Source organism: Callionymus lyra, chromosome 1 (assembly GCF_982586985.1).
Source record: "Callionymus lyra chromosome 1, fCalLyr1.hap1.1, whole genome shotgun sequence".
In the NCBI taxonomy this organism is placed as follows: Eukaryota; Metazoa; Chordata; class Actinopteri; order Syngnathiformes; family Callionymidae; genus Callionymus; species Callionymus lyra.
In genome coordinates, this window is record NC_141818.1 from 46,639,825 (window position 1) to 46,656,665 (window position 16,841).

General features: G+C 37.8%; 1 protein-coding gene across 2 annotated transcripts; it reads right to left on the bottom strand.

Moving 5' to 3' along the window:
* Positions 1 to 2,899: 2,899 nt before the first annotated feature.
* Positions 2,900 to 15,807, bottom strand: arfip1 (ARF interacting protein 1). Of its 2 annotated transcripts, XM_087810324.1 has the most exons (9): positions 15,556 to 15,807; positions 13,120 to 13,463; positions 9,776 to 9,880; positions 9,040 to 9,148; positions 7,305 to 7,417; positions 6,859 to 7,080; positions 6,611 to 6,768; positions 5,929 to 6,103; positions 2,900 to 4,869 (listed from the first exon to the last, which is right to left on the bottom strand). In XM_087810324.1, exons 2-9 carry the CDS (start codon positions 13,459 to 13,461, stop codon positions 4,714 to 4,716), a joined length of 1,380 nt encoding a protein of 459 aa, XP_087666450.1. In that variant the 5' UTR covers positions 13,462 to 13,463; positions 15,556 to 15,807; the 3' UTR covers positions 2,900 to 4,713. The 2 variants fall into 2 exon arrangements, with proteins under 2 accessions (XP_087666450.1, XP_087666454.1); XM_087810328.1 differs by lacking the exon at positions 13,120 to 13,463 and having other exon boundaries at positions 2,901 to 4,869.
* Between the last annotated feature and the right edge of the window lie 1,034 nt (positions 15,808 to 16,841).

Genomic DNA, 16,841 nt, shown 5'->3' on the forward strand with positions numbered 1-16,841 from the left:
TTTTTCGCAATCTATATTTGAAAATGTCAATATTTATGAGCAGCAAATCTATTAAATGTCACATTAAAGATTCACGACTGAAGCCGTCACGATAACATATATGAATAATCACATACATAAATAGCCACTATACCCTTTAATAGCAGAGCTGCGGATGAATCACAGGCTGGGATCTGTTATTATCATCCACGAGGATCAAACCAGTGGATAAATGTGCACCTGTGGAGCTCCACGGGCTTAGAGCTCGTGAAAACTTAAGATGAATCTAAAGGCACCTGGGCTTCAGCAAACATGCGTCCCCTGTGGTCAAGTTCTGCTCTTCTTTTAAATCCATATGTTGGAGATTAACATCATGACAGGCTGCAGAGTAAACCCTCGAAGGCCGGGATGGGATCTTATGGGCTTTAAGAACAAGAAGCAAAACAGGCGTCAATGAAAACAAACTGATCAGACTTGTTCTACTTACGGATTAATTTCCTCATCAAGTAAGTAAAGGTTATTTGTAAAGATCTTTCTAGACCAGGTTCACAAAGCACTTGAACAAACAAAAACAATACACAGTTAAAATATATACTTTAAAAGATCAAGACACATAAGACAAACACAGGAGTCCCAGAAAATCAGGGAAAAACACAAATAAAAGTGTCTTGAGTTGTTTCTTGAAGGAGTCAGTAGATCATCAAACACAGATGTTTCTTGAAGAAGTCAGTAGATCATCAAACACAGATGTTTCTTGAAGGAGTCAGTAGATCATCAAACACAGATGTTTCTTGAAGGAGTCAGTAGATCATCAAACACAGATGTTTCTTGAAGGAGTCAGTAGATCATCAAACACAGATGTTTCTTGAAGGAGTCAGTAGATCATCAAACACAGATGTTTCTTGAAGGAGTCAGAAGATCATCAAACACAGATGTTTCTTGAAGGAGTCAGTAGATCATCAAACACAGATGTTCCTTGAAGGAGTCAGTAGATCATCAAACACAGATGTTTCTTGAAGGAGTCAGTAGATCATCAAACACAGATGTTTCTTGAAGGAGTCAGTAGATCATCAAACACAGAGATGTTTCTTGAAGGAGTCAGTAGATCATCAAACACAGATGTTTCTTGAAGGAGTCAGTAGATCATCAAACACAGATGTTTCTTGAAGGAGTCAGTAGATCATCAAACACAGATGTTCCTTGAAGGAGTCAGTAGATCATCAAACACAGATGTTTCTTGAAGGAGTCAGTAGATCATCAAACACAGATGTTTCTTGAAGGAGTCAGTAGATCATCAAACACAGAGATGTTTCTTGAAGGAGTCAGTAGATCATCAAACACAGATGTTTCTTGAAGGAGTCAGTAGATCATCAAACACAGATGTTTCTTGAAGGAGTCAGTAGATCATCAAACACAGATGTTTCTTGAAGGAGTCAGTAGATCATCAAACACAGATGTTTCTTGAAGGAGTCAGTAGATCATCAAACACAGATGTTTCTTGAAGGAGTCAGTAGATCATCAAACACAGATGTTTCTTGAAGGAGTCAGTAGATCATCAAACACAGATGTTTCTTGAAGGAGTCAGTTGATCATCAAACACAGATGTTTCTTGAAGGAGTCAGTAGATCATCAAACACAGATGTTTCTTGAAGGAGTCAGTTGATCATCAAACACAGATGTTTCTTGAAGAAGTCAGTAGATCATCAAACACAGATGTTTCTTGAAGGAGTCAGTAGATCATCAAACACAGATGTTTCTTGAAGGAGTCAGTAGATCATCAAACACAGATGTTTCTTGAAGGAGTCAGTAGATCATCAAACACAGAGATGTTTCTTGAAGGAGTCAGTAGATCATCAAACACAGATGTTTCTTGAAGGAGTCAGTAGATCATCAAACACACATGTTTCTTGAAGGAGTCAGTAGATCATCAAACACAGATGTTTCTTGAAGGAGTCAGTAGATCATCAAACACAGATGTTTCTTGAAGGAGTCAGTAGATCATCAAACACAGATGTTTCTTAAAGGAGTCAGTAGATCATCAAACACAGAGATGTTTCTTGAAGGAGTCAGTAGATCATCAAACACAGATGTTTCTTGAAGGAGTCAGTAGATCATCAAACACAGATGTTTCTTGAAGGAGTCAGTAGATCATCAAACACAGATGTTTCTTGAAGGAGTCAGTAGATCATCAAACACAGATGTTTCTTGAAGGAGTCAGTAGATCATCAAACACAGATGTTTCTTGAAGGAGTCAGTAGATCATCAAACACAGATGTTTCTTGAAGGAGTCAGTAGATCATCAAACACAGAGATGGTTCCAAAGCTTAGGAGCAACAGTCTGGAAGGATTTCTCTCCTCTGGTCCTGAAGTTCAGGAACCATCAGTAGATTCTGATCCACAGACCTCAGAGCCCGAGCTGGGGTGTAAGTCTGGATCAGGTCACTGATGGAAGGTCTGACCATGAATAGATCTGAAAGTAAGAACCAGAATTTTAAAGTTGATCCTGAAAGAAACTGGAAGCCAGTGAAGAGTTTGAAGGAGAAATGTGAGTTCTTCTACTAGAGCGAGTCAGAATTCTCGCTGCAGAGTTCTGAATCAACTGCAGGCGAGACACATCCTTCTTGTTTAGACACCAAAATGAACTGTTAAAATAGTCTTAACAAAAAGACACAAACATATGAATTATAAGTATAATTATAAGTTTAAAGATTTTTCTTAGTTGAAGGAAACAGTTTCTGGTCAGTTTGTAGAGATTTAATTAGTATTATTATCATCGAAGGATTTTAATCTGTGTACAAGTAATAGAAAACGTATTATTAAGTTATAAACGTATCAATATATCGATAAACATCTCATGAGGGAAATAACAAATTAATACTACAGTGCAAACAACAATAAAATAGAAAGAAATATAAAAGAAACAAAGAATTGTTTGAGAGCAGAAACATTTATTTTCCCCAAAAAATGACAAAACATTCAGGGTTTTTCCTTTTTTTAACTCACTCTTCATCTCTTTCTTTTTTAAATTGATTTCTTTACAGGTCAGAACACGCTTGAGTTTCTGTAGGAACTTCACGACAGTAACATGTATAGTCGGATAAATTAAAATATAAACGGGACCAAAGGTTGGGTGTTCGTTCAAATGGAAAAAAACAACCTAAAATTAAATCCTAAATGAAAACTAAAGGAAAAACATTAAAAGAATAAAACAAAAAAGGGAAATAAATGAGAATAAAGCAGGAATCTACGGAAAAACATCTTTGAATGGTTATTAAAAATAAATTTGAAAAATTCAGGTCGATTGTAAGAAAAACAAAGTGGAAATCCCCAATTAAAAAAATAAAATAAAATAAATATCAGATGATTGGCTGCAGTAGCTCCGCCTCACGCGTCACAAAGATCCATTACAAATATAAATCCTTCCATTTCAGGCCGAAAGAGACAGAAAAGTTGAAAAATAGACTTTGCTAAAACTGGAATCTCAGCAGCTCTTGGAGTGGAGGCTTGTTTTTTATATATATATATATAAACATTTATAGATAATTCAAGTTCATCACATTTTGGTTCGAGTCAGTTTATGATAAATACTCCGATTACACTAAAATGCATAAACGTGTACATGTGCAAATGTGGAGAAACAAGTCATGGAGTGTTTTGAACGAGAGTGTTTGGTCTTTGTAAATATGTGATGTTTTCTTTTTTTTTTTTTTTGAAGTCTTGGGAGCGGCTTCACATATTCAAGGCACATCATGTCGCACGAGGCTGGTGTCTTCAACGAGGTCCTCTGCCGGCGCCGCCGCCTCGTAGACTTGAGCGCGGTTTCACAACGTATGGAATGAACGGATGATTATATGCGCGATTGCTAGACTCGCTATGGAAGAAGATATAAAACAACAACAGCTATAAAACGTTCTTTTAACTCGAGAACAGAATCGGCGTCGAACCGGATCTGCTCGAGCCATCGTAGCCCCTCAACCGACCCCCCATGAACGTGAAGTCGTCTAAACGACCTTCAGTCTGAAGGCTACGAGCAGGAGATCAGGAAGAAGTTGCAAACCGTTCATGTGAACTTTTACAAAAGGAAACCGTAGATGATTTATATATCGTATGAGCTAGTTTACAAGATTAAAGCAGCGTTAGCTTTGTAGTGCAAATATCGATAGAGAGACTCGTTGACGCCACTTTTTTTTTAACGGTCGAAGCTCGACTATGATCGAGTCTCTCGACTCATGACTCGGTGGTTGAAAAAGTCGCCTCGACGGCGGCGTTTGATAATCACGCACTTGCATTTCAATGATAGTCAACGCAGAGGGACCCGCGGGAAATAAAGAGGAAGTTTAGAGGGATTTTAAAAAGTCTACGACAAGAAGCAACAATTTTCGCTGAAGCAAGTGCATCGTTTAACGTAATCCTTAACAGGAATGTTAGCGGTCGCCGTTTGAAGCTCGAGGAATCGACGAAAAACCCGAAGAGATTGCTTTGTAAACCAGAGAGGAAGCGGCAGTGGTTTCTCCTCCGAGTCTGCTGTGCTGGGAAACAACCTTCTTTGAATAGAAGAAGGCAGGAGGCCATTCCAGAACGTGTGGTCGCAGCTTTAAAAATGGTGGTTCTTGTCCGAAGATCAATGGAGCGTTTTTTTCGTTTTAATTTGTAGCCGTCAGGAGACGGAACGTCCGAAGGGGTTTGCGGTGGATTTGGAGAAGAGGGGTGGCGGCGGCGGCGGCTCCGGGGTTGTTAGCGCTCCTCCAGCCAGGACGGAGCGTCTCCTCCGGGCGCTTTCAACTTGATGTGGAACTGCTTGAGCGTTTGTTCCAGCTGCTGCTGGTTCCCGGCGTAATACGCCGCGATGGCGTTGTGGAAGAGCGTCAGCTGGTTGTGCAGAACCTTCACCTGGGGATCGAGGAGAAGAAACGGTCGGTTCAGAGGCTGGATCTAAGACTTGGATCTAAGACTTGTACTGGGACACGTCGACCACCAATGAGTGTATTTTACACACATTTAACAACCAAAACCAATAAAACCATGATTTTTGATCGATTGATCGTGATCTTCATTAAGAAAATACACATACAAATTAAAAATCAAAAAACAATGAAATAATAACGGTAATTATTAACCAAAAACGGTTAAAAAAACGGTAATAAACAATTTCCCGAAGGAGACCTCCTGAGGGATCAATAAAGTTTTACCTTACCTTACCTTACCTTAATTATAAAGACAGAAATGATTAGTATAAATAATAAAACACGATTCTTAATACAACATTTATAACAAGAAAACAACTATTAGCCGTTATTGTTAGTCATTACTATTAGTTATTACTAGAATTTATTAATTTTCAATAACATTTGTGCTCACGGCAAAAACTGTGATGGTTGAATTTACAACTTTAAATGCTTTATTATTAAAATGTTGGGTGTTGATATTTAAGTGTAATTTGGATAGATTGATTTTCCTATTAAAAAAAAAAAAAAGGATTAATCAAAAACAACAAATATATTGAAAGTAATATGTATACAGAGTTTTATATTATAATTCAACAAATTAATTGAAACATTTTGTTATAAATCCATTAATTTTAATTGTTAAGGTAACAGTGCCATGTTTTTTTTTAATACATTTTATTCAATTATTTGCCATATTTCATAACATAGAAATTATTTAATTAAATTACAAATAAAAATTCAACGCTTAATCATTTCAATAAAAAAAAGGGATATTTAAACTATAGAAAACCTTTCTTTAGTCTCACGGCACTGATGTACTTCCATTAAATCAAACCTGAACGACACCAGAAAGTTATGAGTTGAAATGTATGAATTTATAAAGATAACAAGACACTAAGTGGGGCTAATGGCTACATGTAGAAATGAGATGCAACTGGCCTTTAAAGTAAAAATAAAATAATATGTTCTATAACCTTCAATCACAGCAGAACTTCTAACGAACCTTGTTCTCCTCCAGGAACTTCAGCTTGACCGAGACACCGTTCCGCATCTTCTCGTACTTCTCGCGGTGAATCTGGAACTGCTGCTGGGAGTACTCGATCTTCTGCACGGTGGTGGCGTCCCTCGGACCCAGGTTCAGCTCCTCCAGGTCCGTTCTGTAGGCGTCGTACTCCACCCTGAGGGGGAAGAAACCACACGTTATAAACACACATGTGGCTCAATTTACTGGACTTTGGAGAACCAAGGTGCATAACAAACACGATGAATTACTGTCCATCATGTATGATGACATCATCCTCTGAACACTAATCAGTGAACAGAGAAGCAGATGGAGAGAACGAATGCTCCTCCCATGATGCAACACTAATAGACTCAGGGACTCATTCATTCATCGATCTATTAGGCTGTTTAATTCTGAGTTTTGAGGGCAGGAGTGAAGTGAAAAGATGATTCAATTCCATGTTAGTCTTTGTATCCTTTGTCTTTGTTATTTTTATTTGGATTGTGTCATCTTGTACTTTATTTTTATTGCACTTTGTTCTTGTTTTATGAATCCATCGTCTGTGTTGCTAGAAAAACAATTTTCCCGAAGGAGACCTCCAGAGGGATCAATAAAGTCCATCTAAATGCAATGTATGATTGATCACTGAAAAGGAAAAATAACAGCTTGAGCCGATGATTACCTTGCATTTTCATATTGTTTGATGTTCATCAACGTGTCCTCGATGGTTTTGTCGACAAGCGTGTCCACGCTGGCGATGAAAAATTGGATGGCACCCAACAGGGTCTCTCCATTTTTGGACAAAACCTTTTGGGTGTCAGCATTATAGCCAAACTCTTCCTGTGCATGGACGAAAGAAACAACTCCATGAAATACATTTTTTCTTTCTTTCGTTACGAGGCGCCATCTGGTCGGACGGAGCGAACTCACGTGTAGTTCCGGGGTCTTCAGACTGAGGTCAGCGAAGGCCTCGCCAAGCTGCTGCTGCGTCTGCATGATCTGAGACAGCTGATTGGCCAGCGTTTGTGCCAGCTTGATCACGTGCTGGTACTTCCTCTTGTTGTCGCGCAGGACTTCGATCTGGGCCTCCAGCTCGGGATCCACCGTCCTGGAGCCCCGGCCCAGCTTCTCCGACAGGATCTGCCTGGTGCACTGTGGAGAAGAGGCCGCTAGATTTAAACCATTTCAAATAAAACCCACTGCCTGGAGTTTGATTTAGAAGCAGGTTTTAAACAGAAGCCGTTAACCCGGGATTAAAAAAAAAAAAGGGGGTTCAGTAAATGTCGTCTTTCACAGAAACGACCCGATGAGCGGCGAGGCGGGTGAAGAGCGGCACTAACTCGCCGAAGGAACTTAAAATAAATCAGGACACTTACTTTATACGTGTTGATGCTCCACTTTCTCACGAGCTCCAGTTTCTCCATGGCGGGACTCTTCAAGTCATCGGCCAGAACCATCGCTCCGCTGCTCGCCGCCGGGTTCGCTGCCCCTGAACAGAACCAAGTCATTCGTATAAACATTAACGGATGAATTAAGTGAGAGGTTTTCAACCTGCGTCTCATACTTTGAAACTACAGATACATCCATCGATTGTTGCACAAGAACTATGTTAGGAGAAGTTCAAGACTTAGTGGTAACGAAGAGGACCTTTTTAAATCAACGTTTTTTCCGAGTGGATTTTGGTTTTACTTTCTCGGGTCATTTATGTTACAAATTAAGTTCATTAGAAAAATTAAAAAGATGAAAGAAATTAACCAAACAACTTTTAACCATCTTTCATTTTCACATTATTTCTTACCACTGAAAACAACATTTATTTTCCCATTTTTTATCTTGGTGGAAAAAAAACAAGGTTTTCCAAAGTAAAAATCAGGAAAAGTAAAACACCCGAAGGACATAAATGTTATACAAAGGGATGTTAGAAAATATAGATATGGCGATATTCTTTTCCACGACACTGTATCAATATTCAACAGCACTGCATCGGTACATTAAAAATGTATATATATATTATTATTTTTTAACCATATGTTCTTTACGGTTTAAAGTCCAATAATGTGTATTAAAAATAGAAGGATTATAGATTTTACCATTATGATTCAGTGTTTTTCCATTTTTGTGTTTCAATTCAACTTCTGGCCACTAGATGGCAGCATCATTACATCCTCTGCAGCTAAAGGAACATTACCATATATATATTTATTATTTTTTAACCATATTTTCTTTATGGTTTATAGTTCAATAATGCGTGTTTAAAATAAAATGATTATAGATTTTACCATTAAGATTCAGTGTTTTTCCATTTTTGTGTTTCAATTCAACTTCTGGCCACTAGATGGCAGCATCATTACGTCCTCTGCAGCTAAATGAACATTGAAATCCCGCAACATTCCAGAGATGACTGAGGACGAGAGGATACAGTCGACTCCAGCAGCTTTTAAAGCTGAACATACACGCACATATTTTTGTTTCAGAACAAATAACGTCAAGAGTCAATTGGTCCGTAAACACCAGAGGAAAATACTACGAATAAATACATGATTCTACAGTATCACAATAGATGGTATTGTTGCCCCTGTATAGTGATACATATGGTAGCGCCAGATTCTTGCCGATACACATACACCTACTCTCCAGACCCGAAAGGGAAATTGACCACAAAAAGCTACTGGGAGCTACTGGCGTCACGGGGGACGTGGACAGGCTTGTTGAACCTGAGACACATTCACAGCCATCACTCAGTAGTATTTCACCGGCTGGCCTACATCCCTGAATTACAGCAGGATTTCTCATTGATGTCAATATCCATTAAACCGCACTCCTTTCGTGGACGAGGACACAAGTGCATAGCCAAACAAAAGTTTACCTCCGCCAGTGTAAATAGCATCTCCATAGAAACAATGAGCGAACCCTCCGAGGAGAGATTTTATTTGCATTCTAAAGAGGACACGATGATGAGGAAGACATGAAGGAGCTCAGGGGCTGCAGATTGGATTTCAACCTTTTTTAAATTTAAAAGACTTTGATGTAAATATATGGATGGACTGCCACAGGAGTGATTTTTAAACGTCAATATCACCTTCTGATAACACTGTGAGGTGGAGGTTCTACCTTTGTACGGTCCTGATTCAATGATGCCCTCTGCTGTTGAAGCAAAGCTGCTGTGTGTTACTGAAGAATCGTTGTAGTTCAGGTCCGCCGGGCCCCCGGACATCGAATCCTAGAGGAGAGAATCAATATCAGTTACCAAGTCATACGTCCTTTCAATACATTTATTTCACAAGATGATACATGTAATATCTAGAAGAATAGAGCAGAAAAGTACAACAAATGAGGATGAAAATAAGCAGGATGTTGATACATTTTTCGTATTTTTCCATTTCCGAAACAAGGCTGCATATATTAAGATAATATTATTAATATATATTAATATTATTAAAAATACATGACAATTAACAGCAATTAATCTCCTGAACATATGATCAAAAATGTTACATATTCAAAAGTCAAAATAGATTAAAACAAAAGATAAATACCATAAGAATTGTACATTTAAAAATATACACATACTGTGTATGAATGTATGGTTTATACATCCATGTATATACGATACAATAACTTGATTAGCAAACAGAAAATAAAGAACATATTCATATTGGAGCTCAATAAAGGTTACATTAGAAGCACATTTCTACGTGCTCAGTTTAGAAGTTTAACTTTTTTTAAATAAACTCTTAAATATTGTTAGTAGCAAACCATAAATTAAGCAATGCCAGATGACATTCATGTTTAAATAATTGATTTTTATAAAACACATTTCATTGATTTTGAGTGACCCGACTCTCACCATCTTGAAAACAGACTCCGGGTTCTGGTCCAGGTCTCCATTGCTGGTGACCGGGATCTCAGCGACGGAGCTTCTGTGGAACTCCTCAGCCATTGTAGTTCCTACCTAGAATTTTTTTTAAAGCAAAGTGTCAGAGGTTTGGCTGCCATCTTGTGGACATTTCCCTCCTGATCCACGCCGATCCTCTTAAAATCAAACGGAATTATTATCTCGGCCAACTTTAATTTGTCGGTGATTTGTTTCAATGTTGACAAGAAAAGGAGATGGAAATAGATGTAAGGGTTGCTAGATGAGTTTGAAGCAGCTGGAGAAATATTCCACGTGTCATTATTAGAAATGTTGGGAAAAGTGCAGCAAACACAGCCTATGAGCAAGTCTGACAACTGCTTACTAAGAGTTTTCGTGCCACTCATGCTCCTGTGCTTTGTTGTACATCAAGTCAAAGAGAAACCTTTGTTTAAGGCAGGGAGTGGTTCAAACTCTCACTCGTCTTTATTGTCGAGCGAAACAAATACTTCTACCTGCATTGTGGCAACTCAGAGCTGGAGTTATGACGGCAAACTTTGAAACAATAATCTATCTTTTATACAACACGCCTCTGTGACGTGGGCGGATTGTGGTTCATTTTTGTACAGCTAACAGAAGTTGTCAGTCAAGTTGTGTGGCATTATTGCAGCTTTTTTTATAGTGAACCTGAAGAGCGTCTTCACCACAAATAAAACAAATATTCTGTGCATTTTTTTTAAAAACTTCAGTTAAGCTGTATTTCAGTCTTTTAAAGAGCCAAGTATGTAAACAGGCTGCAGTCTAAATAATGCAAATGGTTTCCACAGAGTAACTAGATCTGACCAAAGTGGTTTCAATGCTTGAGCCAATACTAGTCTAACCTTTCTAAATCTACATTTCCAGGTTTAAATAATACGTCATTATTTCAAAGATAAGTCACAACATTTTATCTTATTTAACCAACAGTTTAACTTTGCCAACATTATCCATCCATCGATCTATCCATCCTTTCATGATATTCACAAGGTCAATATGTAGCTGGTTTGAATGAGAAGTTAAACTGGTCTGACCACAAAAATAAGACCATTATCATCATATCGGAACAAAAATTAAAAAAAACTCCAACCTCAAAACTCTACCGATATTATTGAGCAGACGTAAAACTCGGTTGAAGGGACAGAGATTTCGTCACCAAAGCCATGGTGGCAAGTCAACAGTGAATATATATAAATTACCGTGTTATCAACCCATTCCAGAAATTTCATTGTCCATTCACAACTTTTTCAGTTATGAAACGACAAATGCTGGCAGAAATCTCCTTGGTAAAGGAACTAAAGATGACATGTGTTCAAAATCAAACAACCCCAGTAGAAGATTAAAATACAGACATTCTTGTACGTCAAAGTGTCAATTTTATCTTGAGAATGCTTAACCAGTTATTGCACTGCAGACTACGACAGACTTTGTGCTTCAGTAAAGCCGTCGCTACACATTAATACTTAAAAGGCCATGTGACACCTGTGAGCACACGGCATGAAAAAAGAACTGTGGAGACTAGTTTTACGGCCAGATAAGATACTGCTTTGATAAGGCCTCGGCAGAAAATGTATACATGCGGTTGTGTTTTTCTGAGCCAGAACCAGTACTGATCTCCTGGGTTCAACACTCTCCCAGTGGAGCTGAATAAGCGAGGATGGAAGTCATTTGATTACACGAGTACACAAGAGCTGACATGGCAACGTTCGCCTGGAGATCAGGATATACACTAAAACTTTGAGAGCAAATCAAAGCAAACGTGACACAAGGAAGGTGGAACAAAAATGTCAATTTACCTGCGATAAGATTGAGCCAACAATACAATATTTGTCGTAGCTTGATCTCAAACACATATAATCAGAACTAAGCGGCTAAACTGTTAAGCCTGTGGAGGTAGAACAAGAATCCACTGGGTCTACATGTATCGGCAGATTCTTGCCAATACAGTCCTGCAGTCATAGTGATTCACACAGTACCCCAATCCCTTTTTTCATTGCGGAATTCTTAAAGGTCCAAGTTGGTCACGCAACCAGAACTACTCGAGCCAATAACCTGGATAATCTAGGAATCTTAGTCAGACTAAGTAAAATCTTATTTCACTCCATTTGCCAGATTAAGGATTTACGTCTCTTTTAAAAGTCTGATTTAAGCCACTCCAGGGAAAGCGGAAACAATTCTCTCGTAGTGATGGTATAATGGGAAATGGTACATATTTTCAAAGGCCACTTGGTGGCAATCTCTAATCCTTTGGTTCGGAACCACTAGATCAATAAAATCTTATCATTCGGCCTTGTTTTACGAAGTGAAGGGTGGTAAGATGCAACTAGAGGGCGCTACAGCACAGAATTATATCTCTCTAGATGTACAGGTGGAAAATAGCAAAATATTAAGATAATAGCTCACTCTAAAGCATTATAGTATTGATTCAAATTAATAAGACAGCTCATTAATGGAAAGAAAATCTATTATAAATGAAGTTTTCTTTAAGTGGCTGTACAATTAAGGCGCTTTACAAATAACAATTACTATACAATTAAAAGAACAACAATGACTCAAGTAATAATTTAAAAACCAAACAATGCTATGTTTGGGGTGTTTAACAAACTAATGTCGTTTTCTATTAATTTCAGCGATAGGAAAGAGCCACACATTTTAATAATGAAGGTTAAAGGCAGCTAGAGGTTTAAGATAAAGAATGGCAGAAAAAAAGGAAAGTTGCAGTAAAGTTAGCGTAAAAAGACAGATCACAATATAGTCATAAATGAGCAAGAAAACCACAAAAAACAGCATCTTTTCCTGAGCTCAAGCAAAGCAGAAACTTTAGACAAAATGTAGAAGGAACCAGATACGGCTATGCTATTGAATCAAATTAAAGGAACCCACCACCAAAACAACAAATCAAGCTACGATCGCACCAAACACACACAAGCACACTCAGTTTGAATCCACACTGCCAGGTTTTTAAATCTCAATTTTTTTTAGCTGATTTTGTGTCCATTCTGCTCTATACCAGGAAACTGAATATTCAGAAGCATTTGGTTTTAACACTCAGGCTGCTAGCGTAGCATTGCAGTTGTCAAGAGTATAGAACCCACAACAAATTATGGATCAACTTTTAATCCTCAGATTCTGAAATGCATATATTTTTCTAATATATAATCTGCTGTGGGTACTATTTAGAAGCGTTGGTAGGAGTAGAATGGACACAGTCATGTATTTATTCAAGTATTTGAGGCTGTAAAAACGATGGCAGAGCGGATGTAGAGGAGAGAGCACTCCCCAAAAACGAAGCTTTATATCACCTTTGTTGGAGGATTGTCACTTTCATCTTTGGGTGCTTCCGCTTCAACATGGTGATTCTCCTCATGTCCTACATTCTCAACACTGCCCGTCACATGCACAGCGTCACATTCCAACACCGCACTCTCGCGCCGAAGACCCTCGTCTTCCTCCTGAACAACATGTTTTCCTTCCTCGCCGTTAATGTCAACGTCATACAGCCCATCATCTTCTAGACTGCCATGATCCTGATCCACATCTTCACTCAAACTCTCCTCCGCTTCATCCTCCTCCTCCTTACAATCCATCTCAGTGTCCTCAGGTGAGGTCTTCCGCAACTCAGGCTCAAGACTAACATCAGACATACCTGGAAACAAATAGAAGGCAGATTATTTAATGTTGCTTTACAACTGATCCTACCTCACATGTTCATGAGGAATTAAACTAATTGGGTTGTTAAGTATATATTCAGTATAAAAGACATTTATTGTTTTAGGTAAATAGGGTATTTTATGAAACGGTTACACTAAGATAACACATTGCACCATGAATAGGTTTTCCATCCTATTAGTATCCTTATTTATTGTGATGCCAAGTCACCCTTAGTTTCACCTATAAAATAAAAATGTCTTTCACGTTAGATTAAAGTTGAAAAATCCCAATTTAGTTTAAAAATATCACTTATCTATTATTAATTATGAAGTAAAATCTTTACTAAAACACCCAAACGGTCTTTTTTAAAGGAACCTTGTTTGAATAAGACCTTGCAAGATTTCAAATCATCAACGGTCTAAAGAAACAGAGTCTTTGCAATACCCAGGAATCTTTGTGATATCAAAAGCGTGCTTGGACACTTAAATCATGGAAACTGGGTTTTCAAAATAGAACGTCGCAAGTGATAATTCTACATCTTCTAAACATTCCAATGCATTTTGTAAAAAGGGTGGGATTGAAACACCCAATATGCAATTTACAAGCAGGTTTGACACGTCTGCGTACATTTTTGAAAAAGTTTTACATTTCTGTGAGCTCTTGAATTCTAGCAGATGCAAAAGAGCGATGGATATGAACAATTGAATCGGCCTAAATAACAATACAATACGTGCCCAATGATTAATTCATGAAATATTTTAAGGCACAATACAGGGATCGGTATCTATTCAACCCAGTATGCAAAACAGTCCAGGTAAAGTCAAGACCAACGACTTTGAGAGGACTCCACTCTGCTCTTTCTGACAAGAAAATGACATATTAAATTGAAGTCTTCTCTTGAGTGGAGGGGTAGTGGCAAAACCTGCAAGGGAAGTTCGTACAGTATATAAATCAAAGCAGCACAGACACAGTTGCAGACACTCATATAGACGCTCCAGTAGAAAAACTCACATTTCTCCGATCCTTAAAACTCTTCACTGGCTTCCAGTTTCTTTCAGGATCAACTTTAAAATTCTGGTTCTTACTTTCAGATCTATTGGTCAGGCCTTCCATCAGTGATCTGATCCAGACTTACACCCCAGCTCGGGCTCTGAGGTCTGTGGATCAGAATCTACTGATGGTTCCACGCACACGGTTCAGGACCAGAGGAGAGAAATCCTTCCAGACTGTTGCTCCTAAGCTTTGGAACCATCTCTGTGTTTGATGATCTACTGACTCCTTCAAGAAACATCTGTGTTTGATGATCTACTGACTCCTTCAAGAAACATCTGTGTTTGATGATCTACTGACTCCTTCAAGAAACATCTGTGTTTGATGATCTACTGACTCCTTCAAGAAACATCTGTGTTTGATGATCTACTGACTCCTTCAAGAAACATCTTAAGACTTTTTTATTTGTTCAGGCTTTTCCTTGATTTTCTGGATCTCCTGTTTTGTTATCAGTTTTATCTTGACCTTTAAAGTATATACTTTATTGAATATTGTTTTGATTGTTTAAGCGCTTTGTGACCCTGGTCTGGAAAAGCGCTTTATAAATAAAAATTACTTGCACGGTACCATTAAGTATTGCATTAGCAAAGTTATATTCAAAGTATGTCATTCCCATGGTCTGGAATAACACTTAAATAATTAATAATATAGATAATAATCGCATTCATCCATCGTGACTTCCAGTAGCTCACGTCAGGTCTCACTTTATCCTGCTAGCACATCGTCACGTGACCCTTGTAGCTCCACAATAACACGTAAAAAATAAGGAAAAAGTCGTTTTATGGAGATATTTCACACGTACGGACACGTTTATCTGTCAATATTTACTTAAAATTTGTTTACAGGTTTACATCCCGGCCAGTGGCACGTCTCAAAAAAAGTGTTGACGTGTTGCTAGCAAAGCCTCGGAGAATAGCGTGGAGCCTGGTTTAAGTTAAGTATGCACGTTGACTAGTTGTATTTAATCAAACTGAAATAAATTAATCCCATTAAAAAACACTCGTCATTTAGCAAAACATAAACGCTGTTAGCATTACCTGTACGTGGTGGTGGCTAACTCTTTAGCTTGTTAGCTGTTGCAAAAGTTAGCTTTGTTTTCTGTGACTCTGCGGTCGTGAAGCCTCTTCTTCGAGTGGCTGGATGGCAGGTATGAGAAGAAGAAACGGAAACAGGATGCTCTTCAACTGCAACCCATCAGCTCAACCAAGTCCGCCAGACTTGCAGTTAAAACCCCGGAAAGAGTGAGAGTGCGGCCCTGAACCGTCACCTGGAGGCAGAGGCGCCATTCGTTAGCGTCGAGCTCCCCCTGCTGGTCAGACCTATTTACTACACCCGAGCCACGTTGGTTTAATGTTGACGTCATTGTTTCTAAAGTTTAGTTTAGGATATAAACTAAAAACATCATATAATTAATCGAGGCTGCGCAACAACTCTGTGACTGTTGTGAGCCAAAAGAGAGGAGCGGTGGAAAAAAACAAGGGGGTTAAGAACAACAACTATGAGCAATAAAATGTAATGTAAACGTAATCATGTACCTTAAAAAAAATGCAAATACCGATATAAAAAACCTTATTTTTTCCAGTAATATGATATCAATAATAACAAGTTGTATATAGAGTTAATACAATAATAAATACAAAATACTTTTATAGCTGTCATTCATTCCAAGCTGAAATGTCAGAAACTGATATAAAATAACTATTTTTCATTTATACAATCTCAATATTCACCTTAATGTATTTAAAGGGGAAATATATATACACCAAGGGAGCAAAGAAACAAAGGGGAAAAAAGAACGTAAGCAAGCTGTATTTAGAGTTAATACAATAATAAATACAAAATACTATTATAGCTGTCATTCGTTCCAAGCAGGTCAGTTCTACTCTTACATCATGAGGGCCTTAAAAAAATTTCAGAAACTGATATAAAATAACTATTTTTCATTTATACGATCTCAATATTCACCTAAATGTATTTAAGGGGTAAGATATATACACCAAGGGAGCAAAGAAACAAATGAATACAACTTAAGCAAGTTGTATTTAGAGTTAATACAATAATAAATACAAAATATTTTAATATCCATTTGTATTTTTTATTTTAATTGTAATGTAATTGTCAGTTCTACTCTGACATCATGAAGGCCTTAGTACATTTTCAAAAATGTATACTAAATAACTATTTTAACTTCCTGTATTATTCATTTATTTAAGCGACCAGAATATCAAATGTGGATATTTTAACTCTTGTTGTTGATGTAAAATTGTTAGTTGTAATTTTAACAGTGAAGGCCAGTGGCGGGCAATTAAAATTCTTCAAGGGT

What these genes read in the sequence shown, in the direction of transcription:
- arfip1 (XM_087810324.1), bottom strand. Translation starts at nt 13,461, where the DNA reads ATGTCTGATGTTAGTCTTGAGCCTGAGTTGCGGAAGACCTCACCTGAG. An exon ending in GTGACAATCCTCCAACAAAG is followed by an intron (nt 9,881 to 13,119) that starts GTGATATAAAGC and finishes AAAAAATTCTAG; the next exon opens with GTAGGAACTACAATGGCTGA. An exon ending in TGAAGACCCCGGAACTACAC is followed by an intron (nt 6,769 to 6,858) that starts GTGAGTTCGCTC and finishes GTCCATGCACAG; the next exon opens with GAAGAGTTTGGCTATAATGC.